Source organism: Aspergillus tanneri (genome assembly GCF_003426965.1).
Source record: "Aspergillus tanneri strain NIH1004 chromosome Unknown AapTan_1_pilon_pilon_pilon, whole genome shotgun sequence".
NCBI classification, from domain to species: domain Eukaryota; kingdom Fungi; phylum Ascomycota; class Eurotiomycetes; order Eurotiales; family Aspergillaceae; genus Aspergillus; species Aspergillus tanneri.
In genome coordinates, this window is record NW_022984628.1 from 2,980,972 (window position 1) to 3,002,867 (window position 21,896).

Consider the following 21,896-nt stretch of genomic DNA (forward strand, 5'->3'; position numbering starts at 1 on the left):
AAACTCCAGGAGTACGGTGCGGAGTACTGTATTGAGTCTTGACGTATTGACCCAAGAGTAACATCAGTGGAAAGTGTATATATATATACTTAAAAGACATGATGAACATTGATTTGTATATACTTTTATATCATAGCCCACACTTATGATACTCACCAGAGACTTTGATTCCACGACATATAGTCCACTCTACATTGCAGTACAAACATGTACAGGATATATTGCTATACAACGCTGTTAAAAAAAAAAAAAAAAATCTGAAGAGAAAGTATGTGCAAAACATTAGAGTCCAGCTAATCGATTGTCTGGTATTCCCAAATGTCATGCTTGATCGTCCGGGTTTGGTCCCGCTAAATCTTTCACAATAGTAGCGCAAATAAACCATTGCTGTTGATGTTCCCATGCCTTTTGGTTATGAGGCTATGAAGCTGGATCGTGGAACTTCAGATGCAGGAGCCACTGAGCCCTAGACGCCGAACTAAGGTAATATGTACGCTGCAGACTGCAGTATGGAATAAGGTAAAGCACGACGTGTTTAGCACCTGTCGTAAATATATAGCTATATCACGGGATCAAGGAGCCTGAGATCCGGAAAGAGACCGGGGCCGCCTTTGGTCAGACGAAGCAAGACTGTCCACGGAAATTGCACCCCATGGATATCGGGGATGGCTTCTCACGGGAGCAGGGGCTGCATGTGTAACATCCCCAGTTAATTGCTCCGGGTTGACGAAATTTGGGAAATCCTCATTCTCAGTAGAGGTGGAATCCGCAGGATGGGTGTTAACAAGAGAGACAAGCTTCCTCAGAACGCCAAATTCTAGCTTCAACTTGACACTGTACACTGCGGCCTTGAGAGTAGTCTGCAAAGAATAGAGACCAACATACTCTAACACCAGAAGTGCCACGTCCAAGAGTATGATTATGACATTGATAGTTATTAGCTCATACATTGTCTTGTTGCGTTCAAGAGCTTTTTCGGGTCTGAGCCGCAGGAGTTTGGCGGTCTCCCAAATGTAAATCCCAGATATCAACATCTCCTGTGCACAAAACCAAGCTACCTGCATTCTTTCCATAACGTTGTAGCCTCGAGTTACGGGATCGGTCCGAACATAGACAGTAGAGTAGGTAAGTACAGTTGTCGGAATAAGCAGAACGATGGTATCGAAGATAATAAGGTAGAGGACGCGGTGCAACAGTCGTGAATTCTGAGTAATCAGGTGAAGTCGAGAGTATAAGACGATGGACTGACCAGGAACCATGAAATAGAAACCAATCGTGGATAAGGTGATGCCTAACCAAGCAGGCCCTATGGCGAAAAATTCTAGCAGGTAGCCGACAGAGTGAGGGATGACTCCAAGGATACTGGAGAGTAACATGGACCAGAAATAGAGGCCTCTATAGCGGCTGAAGGTGAGGAAAATAAGAATAACAAGCTCAATCGCATTGTATAACGCAATAGAGCAGAAAACCACAATCAAGATTTTGATAACAATACTATCACCTTGGTATCCTCCAATCAGACCCTGCGGAGGAGTCGAAAGAGAAGCCCCCATGGCCAAAAAGAGGGGGCGCCAAAGAGAGGGGGCGGAGGGAATAACACCACGACCCGAAATCGTTTCAAATAGCGATCCTTTCTAATGGACCAAATTTAGTTTGCCATATGTAATGGTACAAATGTAAGAGCGAATTGACAAGGCCTCGAGCAAGGATCGGGAATCAACGAAGGCCATGGTCGGTCAAGCCGGGAGATGACGGAAGCCAGTCTTATTATAAATTCTGTTCCATTGACAAAAGAAGCACTGCAAGATAATTTTCGAAGCATATAATGTCTCGACTGGGACAATTTTGCGAATTTGCTTGCCCATGGATATCTGTGCCAGTATCTTCACAAGTTGTATGAGTATTGTCACTAGACAATGTGTAACCTCCCTTCAACACGACTACCCTCTTGTGCTGTTCTGATGAGCGGAGGGGATTTGCGGTGGTACGAAATCAGGCTAAACTTCTTAAGGGAAAAGTTCTTGCAAATTGTAGAACAGAGAGGATATCAAATAGCATTTAAAACAATCTGAAGAGGATCAAGGGATGGGATTCGATGGAGTGAGACCCCCACCCGAATTAGCGATGATAGAGGGAGAGCGTGAACAGGTTTTAAAGGAAGAATAAAGTAAGAAGGGCCACGGGTCTTGGGCAAGTCTGGGGCCGATGCACTAATCCTGCTCAGGATTAGAGTAGGAAAGCCCATTTATCACGTGACTGTTTCTTTTATCCGAAAGGACCGAAACCTTCCATAATAGAGTTTGTCACATGCTCCTAGAGAATTGCTACAGAAAACCGAATTCAGATCAATGTATGCAGCCGCCAAACATTACTAAGAGTCTTATATTAAGTTAGTTAATCTAACGAACTAAGAGTAGTTAGTTAATAGAACTTCCGCCGACAGACAAACAGACACAATTTTACAGTCCCCACAGTCCCCACAGTCCCCACAGTCAAGCTATAGGGTCCTTCGCTTTGAAGTACAAGTAACGACTCCACTGTGCAGTCGTCATGCAAAAGGAGCTTGTTTGTGATAGCTCTGGGTCTTCCGCTCTATTCGGAATACCGGTATTCCAGTCCGATTCCAGCTCCTATGTTCTATGTGGATAACACTAATGGCCCTTAATAATCTGTCGGCCTTGGTTCGTCTCGATGACATCGTTATTGGCATTCGTTACATGACAAATAAAAAACTTCCGGTATTGTATTTAATTTTAGACTTATCATCTTCGGTCCTCCTGGGCATGGACGAGTAGTTCCATGTTTAACACAATGACTCGGTGGACTATCAGTCTGAATCCAGGCAGCCGGTTACAAGACAGGAAGTAATTCTTGAAATAAATGGCCCATTCTAGAGGACATGCAGTAAGGCAAAAAGATGTGTGGGTATTATATAGCAAACCGACTAGGAGGTTATATAAGACATCATTTGATCAACCACAAGTCTACACCCTCGCTAAGATCCATTGCGCAATATCATCAGCAAACAACTGCCTGTTCTCCGGCAGGTCCGCATGTAGAAGATGACTCCAGCCTTCGTAGGATTTGAAATTCCGGTCGGCGACCTTACCAGTCTGAGAATCGTACCAACGCTTGCTAGTATTATAGCTGGTGACCTTGTCATTCGTGCCGTGGACCACATAGACAGAACGAATTCCGTCGTTAAGTTTCAGCTTTCCGGATGTCAAATCGGCTGCTCGGTCGAGCATATTTGCGAACATCTCGAGAGTGCCAATGCCATGGTTCAGCGGGTCGTTCTTCAGGATTTGCTGGACAGCGGGATCGCGCACGACCGCCTCGGCCTTTACCGGCTGGCTGATCTGAAATTGCGGCAGTATCTTGCAAGCTAGCCGGCCCATGTAAATTGTTATAATACTTGGCTCGGTCTCCGGATCCAGGCCAATAAACGGCGCTTCGAGTATGATACCTCCTAGACGGGACACAAGGTCCTGATACTTGGGCGTAGAAGCTAAAGTGGCGACCAATGCACCGCCCATAGAATGGCCCATCACAAAAACGGGAACTGAAGGTTCGGCTTGAAGTTGGGCCTCGATAAAAGCCGCATAGTCGGCTAGTATGTTAGCTGTTGGACCTGTATTGCCGCGGTTTGTCTTGTCCTTTGCCGACTGACCCCAACCACGTTGATCTACTCCTGTGCATAAGATACCGCGGCCGGCAAGCGAAGGAAACAGATCAAAGGTGTTATTGATATGATCGCTGAACCCATGGAAGTGGACTAGTCGAGCTACAGGCGCAGTGTTACTGGACTGCAACTCAAAAATCAATCAGATTAGTATTGCGCCAAAAAGGCTGCTGATGCAGATAGAACTCACAGCCCATGATTTCTGGTAGAGGGCAACTCCATCGGAAAGCCGGAACTGGCTTTCAGTGGTCTGGATATCGGTCATTGAAGGTTATATGGGTCAGGATACTGTGTTGGGATTGTTAGAGGGGAAGGAAGGAGGTTCAGGTTGGGTTGGAATTGCCATGCACCGAGATTCATGTGATTACTGATTAATATACTGTATGGCCCGAGCGTCAACTGATCCAAAATAGGTATAGTGTGACGAGATAGTGGTCTAGTCCCTTCTCGGATCCCGACACATCGAAACCATGTCGTGTTGCATATATTTAAGTAGAGCCAACACCGAATATCAGTAGGGTAGTGGCATGGCATAAAGAAAATAGAGGCCGATTTAGATCCTTTCAAAATGCAATTACGGCCGGCGAAGCTGCAAGACTTGTCCTTTATTGCGGAAGTAGCTGCACAGGCAATGCTAGACGACGAGTTGTTCATCTTCCTGTGTCCTTTGCGGAAGGAATTTTATTCGGATTATCGCTCGGGATTTTTACGACGGCTACGAACTAAGCTAACCTCTCCGGGATGGGTGATTATTGTTGCAGAAGACACCCCCACGGCCACATCTGGGGAAATGTCGATTGTTGGATATGCAGCATGGGAACGAATCAGAGAATCCGGCGGAGATCCTACTAGCCCGTGGAAAGAAAGTGGCTGGTGGGCTGGTAATAAGCTGTTTACTCTAGAGGTTCAATACGTCCCGGTTTCTAACTAGATATTTTACTCCGTCTAGATCTTCAAGTCGCATTTTCGAAACTCAGCGACAATTGCGTCGCCCATTTTTATCCGGATCGAAGTGTTGATGAATCTCACCTAGCCGAATACAATGCACGTATTAAAACCGAGTGTTTTCCCTTTGATCGCTTTCCGGATATTTGGTATTTATCCGCCTTAGCAGTTCATCCAACTCGTCAGCGCCATGGGATAGGACAGATGCTTGTTGAATGGGGCATGCAGCAGGCTCACAAGGAGAAAGTTCCTGTTGGATTGGAGGCCAGTATCAAAGGAACCAAGCTCTATGAAAAACTGGGTTTCCATACAGTGAACACCTTGCAACTGGTGGATGACATCATCATAAGAGCGATGCTCTGGCAACCACCAGATGGAACCTTCATAGACTACTAGTAGTTATTGGAGATTTGGACTATGTTGAGTAAACTCCATCAGGTGCTAACTATTTACCAGATAAGGTTATATTATATGACAGACATAAATATGGAGCAGCTGAACACTCCTTGAAAGTTGACGTAAAACATATATCATAGGTTCACACCGCTGATGTGCACTATTCTACCCCACACTCTCTATTTTTGTGTCCCCATCTTCCCGCCCCCCTTAATCTAGTGTTGTATATTGTTCTACATATTATAAAACAGAAGAATACTGCAGGTGATTGTTAGGCCAAATTATAGCAGAGCATATACTTCTCGAGCTGAATTACCTTATGGGCTCAGCTAGTATTCAGCCCTGGGACTTCATAGTCGTTGGGGGTCAGTGAGATGCAGTGTCCATCATTTTAATGAGTCTAATAGTTCGAATAACCCATACTAACGTTCCTTTTAGGTGGTCCGGCAGGATGTGCGCTTGCCACAAAGCTCTCTCGGTCTTCAGTGCGACCCAAGGTCCTATTGATGGAGGCCGGGTGCCACAATGAGGACAAGGAATTGCGGGTTGATGGCCAAAGATGGACCACGTTTCTGAATAGTACCTTGAACTGGGGATACAAAACTACCCCCCAAGAATACTGTAACGGACGTCAGATAGATTATTCAAGGGGCAAGGCATTAGGGGGCAGTAGTGCGATCAATTTTGGAGTCTACACTGTGGGTGCTAGAGACGACTACAACCAATGGGCAGCCACAGTTGGAGATGACTTTTTCAGGTGGGACCACATGCATCCCCGGTTTAAGAGCCTGGAAAATTTCAATGGTGTCATTACCGACGAGAACAATGCCAAATACGCCGCTCCTAGATCGATCGATCATGGATTTGAAGGGGATCTGAGGGTGGGCTACGCTGCAGAATGGGAACAGGACCTGCCTTTGGTGCTGGATGCGTTCGAACAGGCAGGCCTTGCTCGAAATCTAGATCAGAATTCTGGAAACCCTCTTGGAATGGGTCTAGTTATCAATTCGTCTCATAAAGGGCAGAGAGTCACAGCAAGTGACCTTCTACGCGGCGCACCTGACAACTTAACCATTGTTACCGAGACGCCAGTGCAACGTGTTCTCCTCCAGGCAAGAAAAGCTGTCGGTGTGGAATCAAGAGGGAAGAAGTGTATGTTCTGTATCAAAGGAACTGAAAGCGGTTACGTACCAAAGCACAACTAATTATAATTTTTAGACTTGGCATCTAAAGAAGTTATCCTAACCGCCGGCTCTCTGGACACACCTAAAATTCTAATGCATTCAGGCATCGGACCTGCAGAACAGCTCCAGAAGTTTCAAATTCCAGTAGTCAAAGCTCTTCCTGCTGTCGGTCAGGGGCTGCGGGACCATTTATTTGCCCCATTATGTTTCCAACGTAAACCGGAGACAAATGATCGGAACGCCTTTTTCGGAAATCAGGCTGCCATGGATGCTGCTATGGAGCAATGGAAGAAGGATGGCACCGGGCCATGGGCGCGTTATTCATGCCAACTCGCAGCTGGATGGTTCAAGTCTGACCGCGTCACAGCTTCAGCCGAGTTTCAAGTCCTCCCACTACAGGTGCAGGAATTTCTGAATTGTGAGACTGTGCCTCATTATGAGCTCTTGACGCACTTTCCTCTTCATCTTATTTCTCCGGAATTTACGAAGGATTATAGCTATCTTTGCACAACGGTGTTCTTAATGAATGAACAATCCAGCGGTGAAGTTCAGCTGCAGTCATCAAATCCAGACGACCCACTGCTTTTTAACCCCAAGTTCCTCTCTCACCCGTTTGATCGGCGCGCATGCATTGATATATACCGCCATGCGCTCGAGGTGTACAAACATGAATCATTCACGAAGGACACTATTTCGATACTGATTGGTCCTGCATCCGAGTCAGACGACGATATTTTGGAACACTGGAAGAACACTCTAGGCTCTAGTTGGCACATGACAGGTACAGTTAAGATGGGCAAACCCGACGCGGTCGATGCTGCAGTAGACTCTAAATTCCGGGTCTTCGGCGTCAGTAATCTTCGAATAGGCGACATGAGTGTGGTGCCAGTCTTGACAAATAACCACACCCAAGCAACAGCCTATGTGACTGGTATTACATGCGCAGATGCCTTGATTGCGGAATATGAGCTTGATATCCCATCGAGGATATGAAGTACTCTGGTACTTGGAGCGATTCCATCTATGTCTTGCTTATTTAGCCTTTATTACGCACTCTTGCTACATTGTTTGGGCACATCCATCTGCTTCAGTCACAATCTTGTGATACCATTTCATTCTTGATAATATCTTCCCTGGCTGCTTGGCAGGAATAAGGTCTAGAAAGTGTAAAATTTTTCGGTATAGTGATCTACATAAATATACAAACTATTTTAGTAATACGGCCGGTAATAAGTTAAGTATATATTTTTGGTTAACCATAACTTAGAAGCTTAGTAAAATTAAGACTAGAGAGAGACCATTTCTGGCAACGTTGGGCTAGCTGAATGCTGCTAACCTCTTCATCAGACTGTATTCAAAATGTTCTTCAGTTCTTGGCAACTTGCCGTGTTCAAAAACACGCGTTTTCTACATAGCATTGTGAACACCCTCTATTGCAGCCATTGAATGTAATGTCTGACATAGGATAGTACTTTCGTCCTCGGTGTTCCTAACGGCGTGAATGTTTGCACTCGAGACGGGGACCTGCAATATTAGGCTTACTTGGCTTTAGCCAAATTGGCCAATGGCAGTGATCAAGATCCTTTCGGTCTCCTAACCTTTCTTCAATCATACGATATCAATTCTACTATGGTAACGTAATACAACTGTTCGTTAATAGATTACTAGCACTTGTAGGCAAGTTACCGGTCACGTAGGCGCGTTCTGATGCCAAGATGGACTGAAACTAGTCATGTGATGGGTTAAGCAAACCAACCGGCTCGTACCTTACATGTTTTAATTACCATCCCATTTGACCCTCCAATTCTCTAAACTAGCCAGCTTGAATAAATATAGTATAATTCCTAGAGTTCCATCATTTATTTATCGTAGTTTCGTCCGTCTTTCCATAAACTCCATCTCTTTCTCTTCTTTTTTAAGCTGACCTGTGTACTCCCGAAATTATTCCGTCATTTATCTGTTGTTGGTGACTGAGTCATCAAATTTTCACTATTCCCGATTTGGACAGATGCATTCAACGTCATTCTTCGTCTTTCCTCATCTTTTTACTCTCTTCACTACTTTTCTGCGGCTTTCTCCGCCCTTTGGACACTTTGGGCAAATATAGCCATCATCCTCAACAGCCCTAGCAGGATGAGCCTACCTCCGTATCCATTGTTTTGTCCTTGATTATTACAGCCATGGAGAACCATATCACAATCAGCTCCTCGTTACCAAGCGGCCACAGCTCCGAGGCACGAGAAGCGGACATTCTATCCCATCATCTGGATCCACAGTTCACTGCCTCAATAGACGGCCAGTTCCCTACTTCACCCGAAAATGACAGTCATACAGACACGACCAGCCCCGCCGCCACGTCCGAGCCTCAGTCCTCTCTGAAGCTACAGGGCGGTGATGTGCACCGGGATTTGTACCGCATCGAAGCCAAGTCCAAACAGACTAAAAGATCTGCCAGTTTCTCACACTCTCAGCGAGAAGCCGAAGATGCTATCGAGGAGGGCGTTGCTGCACTAGAACCCGGCAGCTTTCGGCGCCATTTTATTCAACGCCACAGACACGCCCGTTTTGATCATCCGCGCGTGACTACATCGTTTGTGGACTTTTTGGATCTATACGGCAACTTCGCTGGCGAAGACTTAGCTGACACGGAGGATGAAGAGTCAACGACAAGTGAGGAACAACGGCAACGGCTTGAGGGTCGAAGGCCAATTTCGGAACGAACAGCGCTGCTGGGGCACCGAAAACGCGCGCGGACTAGCCAACCAGGGGATGCTTCAGACGCGAAGGCGTTTCTAACACTGCTCAAAGCATTTATTGGTACCGGCATTATATTCCTTCCAAAGGCATTTCGAAATGGAGGCATTCTCTTCTCGTCAATCACACTGGTGACGGTGGCAGCCATCTCGACCGTTTGCTTTAATCTGCTCCTGCAATGTCGCCGACAGTATGGAGGTGGGTATGGTGACATTGGAGAACGCATCGCAGGTCCACAACTGCGGTCCCTTATTCTGAGTTCCATTGCAATCTCCCAAATCGGATTTGTCTGCGCTTGTATCATCTTTACGGCAGAGAATCTTCAAGCATTCCTCCAGGCTGTGGCCGTCCGTCCTGGTATTAAATTATCCACTGGCTACCTGATAGTTCTGCAGTTGCTTATCCTCATTCCCTTGGGCTGGATCCGCAACATTTCCAAGCTGGGCCCTACCGCACTACTTGCAGATGCATTCATACTTTTGGGACTGTCATACATCTATTGCTTTGACATTGCAACGCTGGTGTCTCGTGGCATGGAGCCAACTGTGAGGCTGTTCAATCCAAAGTCATTTACCTTGACTATTGGCTCCTCAATTTTCACATTCGAGGGTATTGGTTTAATCCTTCCTATTCAATCATCTATGAAGCGCCCAGAACACTTCAATCGGCTTCTTTATCTCATCATGACTATCATCACCATCCTTTTTACAGCTGTTGGTGCTCTCTCGTATGCCACCTTCGGCGAGCAGACACAAACAGAAATCTTCAGTAATTTCCCACAGACTGACCATTTTGTGAACACGATCCAATTTCTATATGCCCTCGCGATCTTAGTTGGAACCCCCATCCAGATTTTTCCCGCCGTCCGCATTGTTGAGGGTAAACTATTTGGCCCAAACTCCGGAAAACACGATCCATCGGTCAAATGGAAGAAAAATATCTTCCGCACAGCAATGGCTATAGGCTGCGGGATCATTTCTGCCGCAGGGGCTGGGAACCTGGACAAGTTTGTGTCTTTGATTGGGTCGTTTGCCTGCGTGCCACTGGTGTATATCTACCCTGCATATTTGCACTGGAAGGGCGTGGCCCAATCCCCTTGGGCCAAGCGAGGCGATATTATCCTGATGTTCCTAGGCTTCGTCTTCATGATCTATACCACCTCGGCTACGGTCTCCGTCTGGGTTCATGGTCACTCTTAGCCCTTTGCGCCCGGGATCTCTTGTAGGCCTACATGCCCTTGCATCATTTCATGTGGATGCTGATCTTACTTGCGTTTGATGGACGACAAGTTGCCCTTTAAAATCGAATTACTTGGAGCTACAATAATTCCACAGCTACGCACCCCGGGATTTACAACTAAGTTGGACCTATCTACTTGGCTGAGTTGTAGACTTGCGATAACCATGGAATATCGATAAAACCATAGAACTAATGGCTTCGTAAAGTGTGGCGCTATGAAACAATATTCACCTCTTCTTTGTGGGTGTCCTTGTTCCCTTTCGTTTTAATCAGGTACATCTAAACTTTTGCGAGGAGGGACTTCATCAAGATGGAGGCTGGGGAGTACTGATCCATTGAAAAGCTAGGGGATGAGGTGTATACTGACAGAAGATACAATCTCGAATGATTATCAATGGATTGATCAGATAATTAGCATGAATAGGAAGGGAACATTGGCTTCCATAAATTGCAGTGCTAAAGCGTAGTATGTAGATGGTAGTTGATCTTCTGATGGAATTTGGAGTGGAATTTTCCGGCAAATGACCATTTTCATTCCTATCCTCTTGATTAACGTGATCTGTGTTTTAATTCTATGTAGGATATCCTTGCACCACTACCTTACTACAATTCATTCTCACTCGACCGGCCATCTTGCACGCACTTTGTCTGTTAACCCTGCGCGGGCCACCACCTCCTGACTCCTTTGCTGAGCTTCACACACAACCTCCTCCTCGTTCATCGACAGCAGCTCTCCACCGCGCACCAGTATCTGTCCATCAACAACCACGATGTCGACATCTCGCCCCGTGGCCGTATACACAACCGCACTGACAGGATTGAACCAGGGCTGTAGATGGATGCGCCGAGTATCAATAGCAACAAAATCTGCCTTCTTACCGACCTCGAGGCTGCCGATACGTTCATCCAACCCCAATGCACGGGCTCCATTAATCGTTGCCATCTCAAGCACCGATTCAGCTGGCACCGCTGTTGGATCGTACGACATGCTCTTGTGAATGATTCCGGCAAGCTTCATCTCCTGCAGCAGATCACAAGTGTTATTGCAGGGCGCCCCATCAGTCCCCAGGCCAATGTTAACACCCGCATGCTGCAGGTCAGGCACAAGACAGATCCCTGAGGCGAGTTTGGCGTTTGACGTCGGACAGTGTGCAACATGCGTACCTGACCTTGCGAGCCGTGCGATGTCCGTATCGTCCAAATGTACCATATGCACCAACACTGTGGACGGCGAGAGTAATCCCACCGAGTCGCAATACGACATGGGTGTATGATTAACAGATGCAAAAAAATCGCGGTCTGCCTTGACTTCAGCGCAGTGCATGGTAATCGGAATTCCTTTTTCACAAGACAGCTGGGTCATCTCTCTGTACAATGCATCGGATACCCTACCGATTCATCAGCAATGTGATATCTGTGAAACAAAGAGGTTATTCTACACTCACCCTCCGGGGGTACGAGCTCCAAACCATACTCGGATACGGTCATTGGCTTGGCCATTCCATTTCTCCCACATTCTCATAGTCCCAAGAAGCGAAGTCTCACGATCTTCCACCAGACCCGGATGCATGGCCCAGGCATCTTCTTGTGCATACCGCGCAATATCCATGACGATCTTCCCCAGACAGCCACGGATACCGCTCTCTTCGACGGCCCGACAGAGTCCATCGAAACCGTACCGATCAGCAAACTTATTCTATAATCAGACTAGCTACTCATTTGAATTAGCTGAGTTATAAAACTCATCACATACCATGCTCTCTAAGAAACAGGTGGTCCCTGACTTCAACATCTCCCCGATACTAAGCCTAGCAGCTGCATAGCCATCAGCAGCAGTGAAATGGCCCTGCAGTACCCAGATACGTTCACAGAGCCATGATACCAGCTCTAGGTCGTCCGCGGTGCCGCGCAGCAGAGTCTGGGCAGTGTGCACGTGCGTGGAGATGAGACCCGGGATGACGACCCGTCCACTGAGGTCATATTCATCTTCCCGAGGGTACTTAGCACGAAGTATGTCTGTCTTTCCGATGTCTGCGATTATATCATTCTGGACACGGATGGCACCGTCGTTGATAATGCGCCGGGTGGAGTCGACGGTGATGATCGTTGCGTGTGTATAGAGCATTTGGTCAGTTTTTGTGAAAATTTTAATCTCTTTGAGATGAGGGCCATAATTTCGATATAAAAAAGGCCATATTTACAGGCGGTATCTAGTGCCATTGCTAAGACTGTCTTCGGCGACCTCCGAAAGTGGGGGAAGATGTCAAATTATTAGATTGTAGGTCTCGGCAGTATCCTGCTTAATCACTATAACTGGTTTGCAGTGTGTTTTCGAGTTTTATATCCGGTATGAGAGTGTCGTGTTCGCCCCGTCCGTCCATCCTATAACAGTGGTTCAGGTCCCGCTCAGTTTATGATCCCGCCTTAATACTACTCGCTACCGCATATATAAACCGATCATGATGAATCTCAAGACAAATCCTGCCACTTGTTTTACTGCTTCAAGATTACTTGTGAACTTCGGTAAGAGATACCGAGATATTTTTACGTATTATTTATTTATTTTATTTTTTGGGAAAAGAAAAACATCTAGCCAATCATGAGACCTTTAAAATCGTTGTGTTAATTTTGCTTTATATATTACAAAGCGGAATCGCTCCGCATACAAGTTCCTCGATGGTCTAACGGTCATGATTTCCGCTTGTCACTCAATTGAGAACGAGCGCGGGAGACCTGGGTTCGACTCCCAGTCGGGGAGATCTTTTCAACTAATTTTTGCCCCTCTTAACATCTTCATCAAACTGTTTGTATATATATTTTATATTGAAAATAAACAACCATATACTATTATCTATCATCGAATATTTATTTTCAATCACTGTACTAAAATGACGAGTAGTTTGGTAGCTTCTGAAATATGTCAAGGGCCAAACACTGGCCTTAACTGATTTGGCTATATGCACTCACTGTGGAACCCTGGAAAGTAATAAATAGTAATAAAGTGCATGCCCATCGCTTGTCGACATGTCATTAGATTCAATCCATTGAAACTAACTCCGCATATGCAATCCATACATACCATACCGGATAAGTATAACTCCAACATTACGCATAATTCTGATGCCAAGTAAAGTCCGGGTTCTCTGTCAACAGATTCCGAATAGCATCACTCGCCTTAACAGGCTCTCTCCCCAAAATCTCCTTCATCAGTGGATGAGTCGTCTGCAATTCACCCTTAGTAATACCATCCCACCATGACTTGGTCATCTCAAAGAATGCTCGCGGCTTGCCGCCTAGATCATTTTCTCCATTCAGCCGGACGTACTCGTCCGGTGAGACCAGCTCGAATTTGACCTGTCGACCTGTCGTCTTGTTAATCACGTCCACGATTTCCGAGGGTCGGATGGCTTCCGGGGCTGTTAAGAGGACAATTTCGTTCTCGTGGCCGCCGGCGATCATTAGACGAGCTGTTGCTTCGCCGAGCTCGGTGCGCAATGTAAAGGAGATAGGGGCGTCTGATGGGAGGGAAATCGTGCTGGTTGTTGGAAACCAGTTGATGAATACGGGGAATGCTTCGGTGTAGACTCCTTCGCGGACGGAGGTAAATGTGACTCCCGATCTGTGTGGGTTAGTCTCTAGACAGACATATACGTATATGTATATTGTTATTCAAAAGAAAGAGAAAACAATATATTGGCTTAAAAGAGCTAGTTCACTCACTCTTTAAGTAGATCCTCGGTTTCAAGATGAACTTTCTGAACTGCTGCTTTTGAGGTAGATTCTAAACCACCGAAGGAAAGTGAAGTATACCAGACCTGTTAAACTCCAGTCAGTATGTAGATTATCATCGATATTCCATACACAACAAATATAAGAATTGAAAAAAAAAAAAGAGCCATACATGCTTAACGCCCGCTTTCTTAGCCGCAGCAACGAAATTCTCGTGCTGTCTTTTGCGCTTCACGTTATCGAACACATTGGTGCTAACAAAGAGCAGATTCTCTACGTCTTGAAACGCCGCCTCCAGCGTCTCTGGATCGTCGTAGTTTGCATGCCTAAAAGCAATACCTCGATCCTCGAATTGCTTGCGATTCGACTCCCTCGAAGACGCGGCGGCGTATTCGGTGGCTGGGCAATTGGCAACGAAGTATGCAAGGGTTTGCTCACCCAGTCCGCCGGTCGCACCAGTAATGAGGTACTTAAGAGCCATTATGTTTATGGGAGGGAGAGTTAGTGTCCATAGTAACTGTTAATTCCGCAAGCGTGGACGGGCTTTATATGTATCTTTACTACAGTCGAAACCTTTGGCACTCAATAGAACCCAAACATAGGATGTATTGGTAATCATAATACGACCATGTTGAGCTTCTGCTGTGGAGTATGATCTTGGAGAATGTACGTAATTAATGGGTTTCTTTGGTTGAATGAATAGTGGGGAGTTGTATTTGTCAGGATGAATTACTAATAAAGACTAGTCACATATAACTAGCTATCCATACGTGGTTAAAAAGGGACAATAACCCTGTTAATGATGGCTCCTTCTAACTTATTTTGTTGTAGATCTGATCTCCTGCATTATTAGTTCGTGGATGAGTTTCGTATCCCATCAATTAGAAATGTACCCACCCAATAGTGAAAAGCTGACAACCAAACAGTGAGGTCATGTCCCCAAGGTAGTTACATCCAGCTTTTCTATTAATAAGTGGAGACTAAGTGCGTCTAGTGCTTATTACTTGAAGCCATTTCTTGAGTATTCTCACTGGGGGCCGTTTTTGCAACGTTGCTGGAGCAGTTGCATTTTTGACTGAGACGACTTGCTCATTATGATGGTGCATTTTGTCAAGAACGACAACAACGTTCCTCCTGTGCTCTTTCAATGCTGACTGACATGCTGGAATTCTTTTTATGGTGAGCATTTTGTTCCGATATTTGGCTTTGTGACTACGATGCTCTTTTATTACCGCATCGAACGAATTAATACAATTTCCTAAAGTGCAATTATCTATATTCAAATTATTTCTTTCATTATAAACATCCTCGGAGATATTCTCCCAGTGCCATTATTGCCATCGCCTGACCGTACGGCATCGCCGTTAAGGGAATCTGTTTGTAAAATTCGAGGCTGTCACCCATTCCCGTTCCGAAGCTGGTGCTTTGCAACTCGCCTTGGGCATCTACATAGCCCAGAACAGCGGCAATTGCTTTTTCAGCTACTGCCCGATACTCTGGTCCCAGTTACCGCTTCCGAACCCTTTTTAGGATCCCGTATGCAAACCCTGCCGTTGCTGAGGCCTCGGTATAGGAGTCTGGATGGTCAAGGAGGGTATGCCAGGAGCCGGACGAGTTCTGAAGGGATTTAAGGCCTTCACACTGTGCTTCGAGGGTGTCGATAAGATGCATGCGGATAGGGTCGTTGGGCTGCAGGTCTAGCAACTCGATGATCTCCGGGATGACAATAGTGATTCAACTATTCCCACGCGCCCAGTGGACCTGGGCGAAGTTGTGGCCGCATCCTTCGAAAGTCCATCCGTGGTAGAATAAGCCAGTGCGGGTATCGAAGAGATACTTGATGTGCACGAGGAATTGACGCTTTGCTTCTTCAATGTACGCTGTGAGCAGCTTGCCGATCTTGGCTAGCGGTAAGACAGTCATCATCAAAGTATCATCCCAGAGCTGTTGGTGGTTCTCTGTCAGGTAAGTGGCATGTTGCATGCCTCCGTATCGAGTGCGCGGCAGGTCATACATGGCCCATTCCGCCCAGGTGTCTAGCCAGGGAAGATATGCGACATTGCCGGTCTTCTCGTAAACATATGCAAGGGTCAAAAACACGGCCATTGTGTTGATGTTTTTGGTGGTGCCACCCTCCGCAAAACGGGCGGCAAACCATTCTTCTATGATGCGTAGGAGGTCGGGATTGCCTGTCATTTCGTAGTATTTCCAGATCCCGTAGAGGCCGATCCCATGTGTCCATTCCCAGCCGTGCCAGGATTTCGTATCGATAACTCGACCATCTTGTAGGTGCAGTAGAAACTGACCAGTAGGATCTTTAATGTTGACCATATTGATGATGAGCAAGTCTATGGCTTCACGAACTTGAGGAGAGGAGGGTTTGGTGGTCATGATGGCGCCGACGAAGATTCAATCAAAAAAAAAAAAAAAAAAGATTGTGAAAGCTGCGATCTGAAATCTTGTCTTGTGTACTTTGTCTGTGAGGAGTATGCACTAATAACCTCTCCAATGCGGAGTCGCTGCCGATACGCGGAAGAACTGACAAGGTTCCTCCGGGCGGGATACAGTTGCTTCGGGGCATCAGGAACCGAGAGAAGATGCGCCAAGTAAGTGCCAATCCATTTGAAGATTACTTTTATTGGTCGTAGCTTTGGCGAGTCATGGAATGCGTCCATTAGTTCCAATGGGCTCATAGTGTACCCCGGTATTTCGTTTTCAAATCCAGTGTTCTATTCTCTCGAAGTCCGGAAGACTAATATCCCATGCTTCGTTCACTACCAGGCCAGCGGGTTATAAATATCCAGGTCCGCCCTGAGTGGAACAGCATCACAAAGAGCACAATCGATCTCTACAGAAAAAGAAAATACTATCCTCTCCTCGTTTAATCTGCTTCCCCCTCATCTCATGTCTTTCAGTATGAATCGCCAGACTTCCTACAACGGACCTCTAGTAATGTCTTTATCTCTTGTCCCAAAGCCACAATATGGCACGGCCCCGTTTCCTCGCTCTTCCCTGCCCTCCAGTTTCTCTTCTTCAATTCCCTCCGGTCCCATGAACCATCCCCTGCCCCCTAAACCTCCAACCCCCAGGTATTTTTTTCATGAATACACTCCACGCGCCGGTAATGTTGGAACCACTCCGCCGGTTCGTGACGTTGGTGAAAGTCATTTAGCGGATAACAGTTTTAAATTAACTTTCTCGGATTATGAAGCATCGGCGTCTAAAATTAGGACGCTTGATAGCCTGAAGACCGAGGACGTTAGCCTACCATCCGGCGAAGGTTCGTACAGATCTGCCACCCCTTATCAGCCAGGGGCCTTGCTTAACTGTGATTTTTTTTTTTTTTTTTTTAGATACTTCCCAAGAGTATGAAAGTGACTGCAACGAGACGAGCAGCGTTAATATCGATATTGACGATCTGCCCCATCCAGATACCTTGTTCTCTTGGGCGCAGAGTCACGATACGTGGAGTTGTAAATCGTCGGCGCCCACGGGTAGCCTGGATGATGGGATAGGTCGCACCAACCAAGTCACCTCTGAAACTCCCAGGACTGGTCCATCCTCCCGCGAAAGCCCCGGTCACGCCAACGATAGTTACAAGGATGACGATAACCAATAGATCGTTGTCTGCTGTACGAGATCGAGACACTCCCTCCACTATTCGGCCATGGAGCCATTGACAATGTGACCTCGAGTATCATGTGCATCGAGACGGAAAGCACTCTGACAAAGCCTACCAGTCGAAAGAGGCCGGCGAACGCTGCTTTGGACTCATGTATTGAGACAACAAGCGGTCCCCGGACAAGAGGCGATACTTGAACTGGGCAGTTGTCGCACGAGGGTACTACAGGTGCAAGTTAGTCAACTACATAATTGGAGCTATAGTAAGTAGAGCTTACTTTCGCTCTGAGGCTTGGGACTGCAACATTGATCCCACTTCTCCATCCTGGCCCACTTTTTGCGACAACATCATCCACGCTGATTTTACCGGTGATCTCGAAAAGTCGTGCTGGGGACCTCTGCATATTGTGATGCTTCCAGATAATTTCAGGCTAAGAGGGAAATTGTGAAGTACAAGATGACGAGGAAATAAGAGAGGCAGTTCTTGATCAGTGATGTGTTGAAGATACCAGAAGGTTTATGCTACTTATATACTTTTACAGGCCATACGTGAGAGAAATGCTGTCTTGTAGAGAAGCGAAATAGCTGCCTATTCGCTCACTCTTGTACATTGATCTTCAAAGTAATCTCCCAATAGGTTCTGGGCGCTAGTTGTTGCATATTAGGATTTTGTATATAAATGGAATCTGGAAATGATTGGCACTGATAGATTCGTGTAGATGCAGTCATGTAAGCCATACAGGTTACAAATCATGTCTACCATCACATACCTTTACTTATGATTGGATATAATTGTCTGGGATGTTCTTCGCACAGCGGTTAGTTGGATGAAAACTAGGTAAGATGGAGGTAAGATGGAGGTAAGATGAGGTAGGATGATAGATTCCTGTTTGTACTGTACTGGCGTGAAATCATTCTTTGTACTTATGCTCGACTTTCACGCTAGTAGTTCCTGTCAAGGAGCTGGTAATATCACCTCTAGAAGCACCTTCGTCTGTCTTTAGAGATGGCTCCTTATATTTCGAAGTCACAGGCGATTTTTATTGCATTTCTAAACCTTACCCTTGTGTCAAATGACATATCTTAAGAAATAAATAACGACGACAAGTTATAAGCAAGCGGGTGCAGACAAAACATCTGAATCAACAAAACCAGGGCTGGCTTCGCAAATCAAGCTATCATGGGACGTCTTTCGCATAACACATTCATCCGTGCTAGAAGTTATTTAACTCTGTCCTCACGACGTATAACCTGCCCACAACTCAGTTCCTTATTCCTTTCCCAACCCAGGAGGATGGCCTCTACTCAAACGTCTCAACCACGCGTTTTTCCAACTTCAGGATTCGATATTTTAGATCCTTCTGAAATATTCGAAGAAGAAACTCTTCCTGATTATTTAAAGGAGCGCTACTATCCAGTTCACATTGGTGAAGTTTTCAAATCCCAATATCAGGTTGTAACTAAACTCGGCTTCGGCTCATCTTCAGCAGTATGGCTATGTCGGGACCTACGGTAAGTGTGCATAGAAATTTATCTTAAATCTAAGCTAATATAGCAGAAGTAATAAGCGCTATTTAGTTTTAAAAATCCATGTTCGAAGTAGGCGACAGCTCCCAGAGGTGGAAATCTCGAAGCACTTAAAAGCTATTCATGATTATCATGGCGGTGAAAAGTACGTCCGGCTTATACTTGACTCGTTTGAGATTTCTGGACCACATGGAGTGCATCCATGCCTCGTCTATCAACCTGCTGGTATCGACATCCGCGACTATATACACTGTCTTGAGGGTGATGCCTTGCCAGAAAACCTCCTTCGACCTGCCCTCCGGTTTGTGCTTATTGCGCTAGATTACCTCCACCAAGCCAACGTCATCCATACTGGTAAGGAATAACCCGAGTATCGAAGCCTATGGCTCTCACTAATTTATTCTAGATATTCAGCCGAACAATATCCTTCTTGGCATTGATGATGAGTCAATCCTTGCTGAAATGGAAGAGGATGAGATTTCCAACCCCGCTCCTCGAAAACAGCTTTGTGATCGCACCATTTACGCCACTCGTGCGATGCCTTTAACAAGCGGCGAACCAATACTCGCCGATCTTGGAGAGGCGTGACTAGCTGAAGGGAACCAAACCGGCCTCATCATGCCAAGTATATATAGGGCGCCAGAAGTAATGCTGGGCATGCATTGGGATAATAAGGTTGATATATGGGCTTTGGGTCAGATGGTAAGACCATATATTAGGCGTTATAATATCTACTAATCTTGTACTTCGTAGGCATGGACATTGTTCGAGCAGGGACATCTTTTTAGGAATCGAACTCTTGAAAATGACACTCAACACGCCCAGCGCTTTGCGGAAATGATTTCTCTTCTGGGACCACCCCCAGTTGAGTTCCTTAGACGAAGTGAAGAAGGCCTCAAGTTTTGGGACGAGAATGGTAAGTGAACTTTAATTTGCTCTGGGAAATTTATTAGACAGCCCTTAATATATTGCAGGTAATTGGAGGGGCTCCATAGAAATCCCAGAGCAATCTCTAGAGAGCCGTGAATCTCGACTTGAGGCCGATAGAGCGATGCCTTTCCTCCGATTTTTACGGAAGACTCTGTGTTGGTTGCCTGAGGAAAGACCGACTGCGAAGGAGCTCTTGTTAGACGAGTGGTTGAGAGGAGACGATTATTAAATTACGATACATTTCATTATTCTAATTATTTATTCACTACGATGTACTGTTTTCCACCGGGGTCGAGGTAAAAAGGAAATCTAAGAATACATGGGGGCTTAGTCGGTGAAACAGGAAGACAAGACTGCACGAGCTACTACGGTATCCTCATGACTGTGACTAATGCCCAACCATTGACAATAATGAGTAACAAGGTTAGTTATAGTTATATCCAATGTTTGTTACTATACATTTATGATGGGAAAGAGACAAGATTGAAGCATGTCTGCCCAAAGCGGGGGGTGCCGCCATTACTTCATATTACCGAAATAATCACGTGATGATGAAACTCCCCCACAATGTTATTCGTGACGAACCTGGTCATCTTCGCTTCACCATCAACTTGACTCAAAGCCCCGTGAAACGACCATGACTTACCCATCTGTACCCACAACGACCAAAAACTCGGTTTATTCGACCACACTATAAAGGGTGAGTAACATTATTACCAACTTCCTTTCATGGCTAAAAAATTTGAAGATCTAAGACAAGTCGTGGGTGCCTTAACTTACCTCTCTAGTCCTCCTCTTGTGTTCTATATAGACGATAGACGGTATAGACTGAATTTGATTAGTGGAAAAGGATTATCTATTTTGTGGAAATTTATAGCACAGGTTGGGCTCCGCCAGGCGCAGTATTCTCCATTAGAAATCGAATGTATCCTCGGTTTTCATCTCTTAGTTCCAGTATACCACACTTGATGGATTAAATCCGTGGCATCAGTTATTAGAAGTCAATCGGACTATAGATATACGGAAGAATATCCCTTGAGATTTTCATTAACGCCATAGACCTTTGAAGTTCTGATCACAACCAGGAAGAGTAGCTATCAACAGCCACATTGGTTGAGCCATGTCTCCATCAACTTTCTGTTGACAGGCTCCAGGGTGGCAAGACGAGGAATTTGTTCTGCAGTAACCCTCGTATCAAGCCGAACACCTCTACTAGACGACCGTGCAAGCCCCTTAAAAAAGCTTAACAGCTGTGTACCCGGCACTGGTTTATGGTCCTTCTGTTGTGTTATGATATGGCGTTCCAATAATATCACCCAGTCTTCTAGAGAAGTTTTCTCACATGAATCTCCAAGTCTCTCTCTAATCTCTGGTAAAAACTCCTCCCACCTAACTCCTCTCGGATTGACGATATTGAAATATGAAGTTGTTTCACGGTCCCCACCTGGTACTATATCCCTGGCCTGGACAACATCGACTAGAATCTCTGCCAGTAAATCAACAGGGACCCAGTCGACTATGTTTGCTGGACCAAGTTGATCAGGGACAGATTGGATAGCCTTCGCGCTCTGTAATAATGTTGGGAACCAATCGCGCGCAGGCCACGTACCATCACGGAGCACAGGCCCGGCCACCTGGCCAATTCGACAGACTGAAGACCTTATTCTATTCTTTTGTCCTGCATTCTGAAGAAGTAAGCTGGCGACAAGCTTGCTTTGACCATAACCTCCCTGAGCGTAATAAAGAGAAGCAAGATGGCTTTCCGGAATAGGCGTGGCATGATCCCACCGTTGAACAGAAGCAATTGACGAAATAAAAATGATATGAGCATGCAGTTTCGAAGTGTGAGCAAATTGTATCAAATTCTGGACACCTTGGATGCTGGACTG

The 21,896-nt window shown here is 45.8% G+C and overlaps 11 protein-coding genes and 1 non-coding gene across 12 annotated transcripts; 6 read left to right on the plus strand and 6 right to left on the minus strand.

The window, feature by feature from the left end:
• Positions 1-572: 572 nt before the first annotated feature.
• On the minus strand, positions 573-1,553 carry ATNIH1004_002968 (uncharacterized protein; the record flags this gene model as incomplete). The annotated part of the gene is made up of 1 exon (XM_033567652.1): positions 573-1,553. The coding sequence occupies one exon, from the start codon at positions 1,551-1,553 to the stop codon at positions 573-575; it is 981 nt and encodes a 326-aa protein (XP_033429647.1).
• Positions 1,554-2,984: 1,431 nt separating this feature from the next.
• Positions 2,985-3,947, minus strand: ATNIH1004_002969 (acylglycerol lipase; the record flags this gene model as incomplete). The annotated part of the gene is made up of 2 exons (XM_033567653.1): positions 2,985-3,806; positions 3,873-3,947. 2 exons carry the CDS (start codon positions 3,945-3,947, stop codon positions 2,985-2,987), a joined length of 897 nt encoding a protein of 298 aa, XP_033429648.1.
• A 303-nt stretch (positions 3,948-4,250) lies between these two features.
• ATNIH1004_002970 (GNAT family N-acetyltransferase) lies at positions 4,251-5,023 on the plus strand (the record flags this gene model as incomplete). The annotated part of the gene is made up of 2 exons (XM_033567654.1): positions 4,251-4,563; positions 4,632-5,023. 2 exons carry the CDS (start codon positions 4,251-4,253, stop codon positions 5,021-5,023), a joined length of 705 nt encoding a protein of 234 aa, XP_033429649.1.
• Positions 5,024-5,342: 319 nt separating this feature from the next.
• On the plus strand, positions 5,343-7,200 carry ATNIH1004_002971 (GMC family oxidoreductase; the record flags this gene model as incomplete). The annotated part of the gene is made up of 3 exons (XM_033567655.1): positions 5,343-5,388; positions 5,462-6,175; positions 6,242-7,200. The coding sequence occupies 3 exons, from the start codon at positions 5,343-5,345 to the stop codon at positions 7,198-7,200; spliced, it is 1,719 nt and encodes a 572-aa protein (XP_033429650.1).
• Positions 7,201-8,387: 1,187 nt separating this feature from the next.
• On the plus strand, positions 8,388-10,160 carry ATNIH1004_002972 (putative amino acid transporter; the record flags this gene model as incomplete). Its single annotated transcript, XM_033567656.1, has 1 exon — positions 8,388-10,160. One exon carries the CDS (start codon positions 8,388-8,390, stop codon positions 10,158-10,160), a length of 1,773 nt encoding a protein of 590 aa, XP_033429651.1.
• A 656-nt stretch (positions 10,161-10,816) lies between these two features.
• Positions 10,817-12,325, minus strand: ATNIH1004_002973 (amidohydrolase; the record flags this gene model as incomplete). The annotated part of the gene is made up of 3 exons (XM_033567657.1): positions 10,817-11,588; positions 11,646-11,896; positions 11,954-12,325. 3 exons carry the CDS (start codon positions 12,323-12,325, stop codon positions 10,817-10,819), a joined length of 1,395 nt encoding a protein of 464 aa, XP_033429652.1.
• Positions 12,326-12,870: 545 nt separating this feature from the next.
• On the plus strand, positions 12,871-12,958 carry ATNIH1004_002974. The gene has a single exon. It is a non-coding gene; the product is annotated as a tRNA-Asp (tRNA).
• Positions 12,959-13,305: 347 nt separating this feature from the next.
• Positions 13,306-14,410, minus strand: ATNIH1004_002975 (putative NmrA-like family protein; the record flags this gene model as incomplete). The annotated part of the gene is made up of 3 exons (XM_033567658.1): positions 13,306-13,819; positions 13,921-14,015; positions 14,102-14,410. The coding sequence occupies 3 exons, from the start codon at positions 14,408-14,410 to the stop codon at positions 13,306-13,308; spliced, it is 918 nt and encodes a 305-aa protein (XP_033429653.1).
• Positions 14,411-15,435: 1,025 nt separating this feature from the next.
• Positions 15,436-16,320, minus strand: ATNIH1004_002976 (glycoside hydrolase family 88/105 protein; the record flags this gene model as incomplete). The annotated part of the gene is made up of 2 exons (XM_033567659.1): positions 15,436-15,626; positions 15,678-16,320. The coding sequence occupies 2 exons, from the start codon at positions 16,318-16,320 to the stop codon at positions 15,436-15,438; spliced, it is 834 nt and encodes a 277-aa protein (XP_033429654.1).
• A 525-nt stretch (positions 16,321-16,845) lies between these two features.
• Positions 16,846-17,548, plus strand: ATNIH1004_002977 (uncharacterized protein; the record flags this gene model as incomplete). The annotated part of the gene is made up of 2 exons (XM_033567660.1): positions 16,846-17,209; positions 17,283-17,548. The coding sequence occupies 2 exons, from the start codon at positions 16,846-16,848 to the stop codon at positions 17,546-17,548; spliced, it is 630 nt and encodes a 209-aa protein (XP_033429655.1).
• A 114-nt stretch (positions 17,549-17,662) lies between these two features.
• On the minus strand, positions 17,663-17,954 carry ATNIH1004_002978 (uncharacterized protein; the record flags this gene model as incomplete). Its single annotated transcript, XM_033567661.1, has 2 exons — positions 17,663-17,773; positions 17,829-17,954. 2 exons carry the CDS (start codon positions 17,952-17,954, stop codon positions 17,663-17,665), a joined length of 237 nt encoding a protein of 78 aa, XP_033429656.1.
• An 890-nt stretch (positions 17,955-18,844) lies between these two features.
• Positions 18,845-20,236, plus strand: ATNIH1004_002979 (uncharacterized protein; the record flags this gene model as incomplete). Its single annotated transcript, XM_033567662.1, has 6 exons — positions 18,845-19,062; positions 19,109-19,431; positions 19,484-19,661; positions 19,713-19,779; positions 19,831-19,993; positions 20,052-20,236. The coding sequence occupies 6 exons, from the start codon at positions 18,845-18,847 to the stop codon at positions 20,234-20,236; spliced, it is 1,134 nt and encodes a 377-aa protein (XP_033429657.1).
• Between the last annotated feature and the right edge of the window lie 1,660 nt (positions 20,237-21,896).